Source organism: Poeciliopsis prolifica, unplaced genomic scaffold, assembly GCF_027474105.1.
Source record: "Poeciliopsis prolifica strain line A6 unplaced genomic scaffold, Auburn_PproV2 SCAFFOLD010, whole genome shotgun sequence".
NCBI lineage: Eukaryota > Metazoa > Chordata > Actinopteri > Cyprinodontiformes > Poeciliidae > Poeciliopsis > Poeciliopsis prolifica.
The window spans coordinates 2802518-2810210 of NW_026562385.1; the positions used below are offsets into that span (position 1 = coordinate 2802518).

At 38.4% G+C, this 7693-nt stretch overlaps 1 protein-coding gene across 1 annotated transcript; it reads left to right on the plus strand.

Moving 5' to 3' along the window:
- The first annotated feature begins 2329 nt into the window (after positions 1-2329).
- On the plus strand, positions 2330-6131 carry LOC129363460 (somatostatin receptor type 2-like). The gene is made up of 2 exons (XM_055035596.1): positions 2330-2733; positions 4262-6131. The coding sequence occupies exon 2, from the start codon at positions 4299-4301 to the stop codon at positions 5409-5411; it is 1113 nt and encodes a 370-aa protein (XP_054891571.1). The 5' UTR covers positions 2330-2733; positions 4262-4298; the 3' UTR covers positions 5412-6131.
- The last annotated feature ends 1562 nt before the right edge of the window (positions 6132-7693 follow it).

Below are 7693 nucleotides of genomic sequence, written 5' to 3' on the forward strand. Positions count from 1 at the left end.
ATTGAATGAATCAGAATATCAGAGAAATGCTCCTACACACAACTGTTCTTTCTGAAATGTTGTATGAAATATATCAAACAGCAGGTAAAGAACACAACAGCATTCATTATTCAGTCAGTTCTGCTGCCAGGTCTCTAAGAAAGACAAATAATGAGAGTTTGAGTTCACCTCTGGCAGGTGTGAAATGACATTTACCTTCAACTGATGACAACCAGCAAATATTTTTGTCACAAAATAATTGCTTTTTAATTTAAAATATAAAGATTTTCTGTTGTTTTGAAGACTTTGAAAACAACCAGAGGCAAAAAGTTTCTGATCTGTCAAAGTGAAAGCCTGTTTTCTTACTTAATGAATTTGAGAACAACAAAAAAAAACACCAGATTGCTTGAATCCACTGGAGTAATTTTTTTTTTCTTCCTGTGCCTTCGCATCACATCAATCTTTTCTAACCTGCCTGCTTCGTTTGTTTGTTCCAAAGCCAAATCGTTACAGAAACATCAAAAAAGCCTCAGCAGTATTTATAAAATATTTTGCATTTGCCTTGGGCAGCTAATTGTCTGTCAATTTATCCCAGCAGGATTCCTAATCAATCCCCTCAATTTCTGGCCTGAATCAGAGAGGCGCTTGATCATTACATAGTAATTACAAGTCAAAGAGAAACCTGAGCAAGTGATTCAATATTCTACCCCACACATCATTTGGTTACATTTTACATAGTATACTGGTACACATTTAAAACCTTAGATAATGGACAGAAATATTATTCCTGAAGGTCATTTTGGTCCTAATGAGTAATTTCTACCGAAATGATTACTGTTTTACCTAAAACTACCTAAAACTCATCAGCTTCACTATATTGTATTTTACATTAAAGAAAGTCAACTGGTCATTGATTGTAAAAATAAAAGCACCGATAAATGACATTTATCCTGAGGGAGTCTTCCCAAGGGATCAATAAAGTCAAGTCTAAGTCTAAGTCTAAGTCTAAGAAACACTCTTAATCAATTTTTAATTTCTACCATTAACTTTTCACTTGCGGTCCAGTGTCTTTGGCTGATGAGAAGGTTTTCCTTCATTGTTTTTGTTTTTATCCTATTTGACTAAAAGAATAATGTAGGAATGGTTCATGTTGAGAGGGCTCAGGTGAATCCTAGAAATGAAGACAAGTAGATGTGCATCAGAAAAACATCTTGTTTTTCCTCTGCTGCAGACATTGTCTGGTTTTAGAAAATTGACACACTTAGTGTTTTACGACTAATATCCACAATCAAGATGGACTGGCAGACAAATCGGATGGATGAATGGATGGTAGTTAACATTGGGAAAAGAATGGGACTTTTGCTGTTCGTGGAAAGCGAAAAACACTTTTCAGGTAGCACACAATTCACCAGCTTAATCTAAATACATGGCTTTCCCCAAGAGATGTATACCAAATACTGGGGCAAACCACAAAAGGACACAGCTGACCCAGCCTCACAAAATTGGAGGAAATCTAACATCAGTCTACGTCAGAATGTCAAAAGGAAAGATCTGGAGAAAGCCTGTAGCAACACAACATAACTACAATGAGGAACCCTGAGAGGCAATGCCGTGGTATAGTCACATGTGGCTTTTAATGGCACTGTGTCACTACTCTTCATGGAAGTGACAGGAGACAGAAGCAGTCAGATGAACTCTGAAGTCATTTAGAGGACTGTCACCTCACATTCTGTCAAATTCAGTAAAGATTATTGGACTGTGTTTCTCAATACAGGTAACCCAAAGGGCATCAGAGGTCTTTTTATAGGTGAAGGAGTAAAATATTTTTCAGTGACTGAGTCAATCAATTCAACTGAGGTCATTCAGGTTCTCTTTCAAGGCTTAAGGCAAAATTTTCCACAAAGTAGCAAAACATTTTGTTTTTTTTTCTAAAGTTTTTTTTAATAAAAGATTTTCAGCAGAGATGCAAATAACATGTGTACTGTAAGCTCAAGCTGTTCAGACAAGTTTTAACATGACAAAATGTGGAAAAAGTTCCACAGATACTTTTGCAAGGAACTGTTTTTATTACAATCTGCATTTATTTTTTTCTATTTGGTAAATAAACAGGGAATTGTACCTGGAAAGGACTGAAGTATTTATATTATAGAAAAAGGCATTGCATGATGACGTATAGGCTGCGTCTTGATGCACAAATAGCGAGAAGACATGCCATTAGCATTCTATTATTTTTTGGTTTTTTTGATGTTTGTTTTTTGTTTGTTTTCCCCCTCTGCTGTTGACTTAATTGACATGTCAAATCTTCAACTCTGGTCATTTGGTGAAGGTTTCCCAGTGCGTGCGTCAAAGCGCTACATTAATGACCGCTCTCAGCGTGAATATCCTGTTTTATGTAAGAGTGGGTTATCTGTTTGCAATAGAACCCGTCTCCTCGTTCAGAGGTGAGTCTCCTCAGCTCCTCCGCGGCGCTGCTCCTGTGCGTCCTTTTACATCTCCGCGCCCTCCAACTGGAGACAGTCACGGCGCGCACCATGCCAGGAGCGCATCGGAGCATTGCCTCGTCCTTTCTGTCTCGAGCTCTGCGCAATACGTTATGGGATTGCTAAGAAAATGACCTAAACTATTGAGAGTTATGACTCCTCGAAACCAGTGAAATAGTTCTGATGAATTCCTAAAGGAGAAGAAAAAGATGACACATAAGCTCTGAAGAAGTGGCGCATATTTTCTGACTGGTGCGACTAAACCCAGCTACAGGTAAGCGGGGTTTTTTGGGGTTCATTTGCACATATTCTAGAAGTTCAGTAAAGCTCAGTTAAACTCACATGTATCAAATGTTTAGTTTTTTTTTAAATCATTACATCTAAATTGATAATTATTTGATTTGATTTTCCCAGCATGTAATAATGTTTAAGACCAAAAAATAAATAAATAAAATGCATGTACATGCGAGTTTATTTTGTTCAAGACAAACAGAATCGCCGGATGGTGTGTGCAGAGTTTCTCAACATCGTTAATGACTGACATGAATGACCTCATGCCTTTTACTTTGCGTTTTGTCAGAATGCATGTCATCTGCACACAGTCTCTTAAAAATAAATAGAATTCACTCATGTAGTCAAAAGAAGAGCAACAATAATGACATCCTCGTGAAAAGGAAGAAAGTACAAGAAACAAAAATGAACCTGCATCTTGAAGTTATGTCATCATAGTTTATCAAGATAGACAGCAATATTCTATTTGCTATGTTACACATTTCTGCAAAGAATCGTTTTTCAGGTTTTTAAAATTGTCATTGTTTCTCATTGTTGATTCATCGTCTTACTGGTAATAGGGAAAAAATGATGGACTTATGACAGATTTGTGTTCATTTTTTAAATCCTGTTCTGTTTGTTGCTAGACTATAATTTATATTATCCTGTGCAAAGAAAAACATTTTATTCAAATTTATTTTAGTCCACCTAACGACCAAAATGGACATTGAGCTGTCACTGAGGTCAAACCTCTATTTCAACATCAGGATGTGTGTTCACTTAACATTGTACACAGTTCACGCCGTTCTACTACTCAAAGAGAGAGAGAGAAAAACTGAAACTGGCTCAATAAAACCACTAATGTTATTGGCACTGAAGTTGCATTTGTCCCTTCGTACTGGCAGTGAGAAGCACTTCAATCTGACTGTAGAAAGGCAGTTTGGCTGTACCCTGATTCTCTCCTTTCAATTACTTAGGTCGGGATTAATCTACATGCCCAGGCCTTAATAAATTGAAAACGCCAAAATCTGATGGGAAATTAAGAGTAAATTGTCACATCTGATTGTTTGTCATTTCCTCCTGGGAAGTTTGTGATTGCTTTCTGCATGGAATTATTTCCCTTGATAGCTGAAGGACTTCACTGAATATTCAAAGTGGTGTGACCTGTCTGGTTCTGGCCGGGATCTTCTTCAGACATACTTTTAGTCAGATAAGTTCTCAAGACAGACGATCAAGAAGTTAAATCAATAAATTCCCTCCAGGAAAGGCTGCCCTTATGAGTGATGAGAAAAAGTAAACATGACACAACAGCTCAAAGTACTGAACTCACATTATTGCATTGCACCATGTCACTCTTGCGTACAAAGTTATTGTTATCTGATAGTGAGTGATTAGGTTAATGTCAACTGGGTCGCCAGCATCTGTCAGTGAATGTTCTTAATCCTGAAGAATTGCTTTTATTATTGGACATATATCATAACCTGCAGAGAAACAGTCAGGATCAAAATCAATGTTCTTTTCTGTCTGTGCAGGTGGGATGCCGTAATCAGCTTTGGACAGGGAGACATCATGGAGCCCCGGATGTTCCCATCATCCACACCAAACCTAACGGAGCACATTTTGTGTGACAGCTTCATGCAGGGGAATGAGTCCAGCAATAATGGAAGCTACGAAAACCCCAGCTTCTATCAAACCGGCACTGTGGTCATCACATGTATGTACTTTCTAGTTTGCGCTATGGGACTTTGTGGGAACGCCCTGGTCATCTACGTTATCCTGCGCTATGCCAAGATGAAGACAGTCACCAACATCTATATTCTCAATCTGGCGGTAGCAGATGTGCTCTTTATGCTAGGACTGCCATTTATTGCCATCCAGCTGGCACTGGTCCACTGGCCCTTTGGGCCTGTGCTCTGCAGGGTCGTTATGACGGTGGACTCTCTGAACCAGTTCACGTCCATCTTCTGCCTGATGGTAATGAGCATTGACCGCTACTTGGCAGTGGTGCATCCCATAAAGTCTACAAAGTGGCGAAAACCACGCATCGCTAAAACTATTAATTTAGCCGTATGGGGAGTTTCACTGCTAGTCAATCTGCCCATCGTTATCTACAGTGGTGTGATTACAAAGCACAATAGTTGCTTCTGCACCATTGTGTGGCCAGAACCTCAAGACACCTACTACACAGTTTTCATGTTCTACACCTTCATTCTGGGCTTCTTCCTTCCCCTAATGGTCATCTGCCTCTGCTACCTGCTCATCATCATCAAGGTCAAGTCTTCAGGCATCCGAGTAGGCTCCTCCAAAAGGAAGCAATCAGAACGCAAGGTCACCCGGATGGTTTCCATTGTTGTGGCTGTGTTTGTGTTCTGCTGGCTGCCTTTCTACGTTTTCAACGTCACCTCGGTGACAGGTAGCATCAGCACCACCCCCATCCTGAGGAGCACCTTTGCCTTCGTGGTGGTTCTAGGATATGCCAACAGCTGTGCCAACCCAATCCTCTATGCCTTCTTATCAGAGAACTTCAAGAAGAGCTTCCAGAATGTTCTCTGCCTTAAAAAGGTAGGAGGGCTGGACGAGGTTGATCGCAGTGACAGTCGGCAGGACAAATCTCGCATGATGAATGACCCAACAGAGACCCAGAGTACTTTGCTCAATGGTGACCTGCAGACCAGCATCTAGCAAGTTTTACCAACCCATTTAAGATGTCCTCTGAAAGGCTTAAATTATTAGGCCTCATTAAACTGAAAAATACAAGGCACCATATCAGTTGGGCTTCTCAGTGTTATAGAGAACCTAAACAAGAAATCACAGGTTCATACAAATCTCCTTAGTAAGCTATAAGAGAGTACTTCATGAAGGAGACCTGAGGGAACATAACAAGCAATGACACCTACTTGGCAAATGGTCCCCTGGGTGACATGGATTTTCTCTGGAGACTCAGTATTATATATGTTGTTTACAACAGAGGACCTGCATCAAGTTTCCCAGCAATGTTTGAAAATTACAATAGAACAACACAGCACTGTAAAAGAACATGTAGTTATTTGAGCTGCCAGTAATGATGCCCTGGAAAGTAAATATTTCTGTAAATAGCTGTGCATATAATGGACAAGACATAAAGATTGTTTAAAAATGGACCAATATTGTCATGCAGCTTTTAATTATAACCCTAGCTTAGCCGTGTTTAATGTGAAACATCCTTCTGTGGCAAAATGTAATGAACTTCAGTGCTCTTGTGTTGATTTTTTTTTTCTGTGGGTAGTTCACTTGTGATATACCAAATGTAAATGTCAGTAACATTTGTTTCATGCATTATTGAGGCAATAGCCCAATAAATCTGCATCTCTGGCAACATACATCACAGCGTTAAGCTAGAAAGTTTTTCTTGCTGGTGTTCATTTTTCTTGCTGGTGTTCATTATACTAACTTTCTTTGTATTAAGTGTTTTACATCATTGCTTGTGTATAAGTAAATGTATTACAGGACAGTCTGATCACGCACGTTACCTCTTTTTCAAAAATGTTGGCTTATGTGACTCTAAATTATTCAGTATGAATCCTGGGTTGTTTTGTGCGTTTGTGTTATGCTAGCGTATGAAACCTGTCCAGATACGGTTTCATGGATGAGTATTGTACTCGTCTTTGCTGTGCACCCATCTGTCAGGGGATTGCTTGAGCTTCACAGGTTGCTGTGCATAGGTTTTGTTTTAGGGTTTTCTTTTTAAACATCAAGGTTGTGAAATGCAATGACTCACTCAAGAAAAGACGAACATAATTTAACTGTTTTGTGCCATTTGAGAGACAGCAACCTCTCTGGTGCTGAGTAAGTGAGCGATGTGAATTTGTGAAGGGCTAGAACACTGATCTTCAAGAGGATGTAGTGTTCCTTTCTCATCATAGTCATCATAGTGCTGCTTCTCAACAAAGTCCACACATCACCCTGACAGCCTGTCTGACTCAACAGCCAGATTACCGCCTTTGCAAAGTATTTTCAGCAGATGTAGAGTTTCCTCTTCTCTACATTTGTTACACATAAAATAGTTCAATTATATCTCATTGATCTTCACCACACACGCCTATGGATTGTGCTGTCAGTGTTTCACCTACATATTATATGTTACAGTGAGGATATCTCAAATATGTGTCAACTATGTAATTTTTTTTACACAATTAATGCAATCGTCATCACATTGCGACACGTGGTACTTTTGCCCAAAATAATGAGTTTTGCTAGCATGCTAGCTGGAGAGCTAATAAGCAGACTTCAATAACTATCTTTGAGTAGTGCTTTCATGTTTACCATTTTATAGAGCACAAATAATCACAACGTAATTAAAGTAGTTTATAGTTGCTAAATGCATCATAATGCATTGGTGACAACCAAAGTTACAAGTAAAATAATTTTTTTAGTTTTGATTTTTTTTTTAATTAGCCAAAGCTATTCTTTGTAGATTGTAATGAAAATGTACAATAAAACTACACTTAAAATTTTGTGAAGACTTTAAAAAATATAAAGAAATTGTTGTACATCACATGGCATTCAGAGTTATATTCCAACTAAGTGAATTTTGTTGGCAAAAATGGTACATGTAAAAAAATAAATAAATATAAATCCCCTTTTAGAAATAAATATTGAATTAGTTACATCTTTGTCCAAGAATATGCCCCTTGGGTTAGATTTGGTTCCCTACACACATTTAACACATGCAAACTGCATTGTCCAGAGTCCTGCAACTTTTAGATGCCTCTATTTCAGCACACCTGTCTCCGAATTAAACTCATTAGTAGAGGTCAGTATATATTGCACTTGCTCTACCTGTTGCATTGTGGATCTAGTTTTAATCATTTATACAAACATTAAAAAGGCTTTTACCTCTTGTGTTTCATTGTTCTACTGTTGTGAGCCTAGTTAATTGTACATTCATTGGTAAGTTACATATTATGCATGAAGCCGCAAAGATA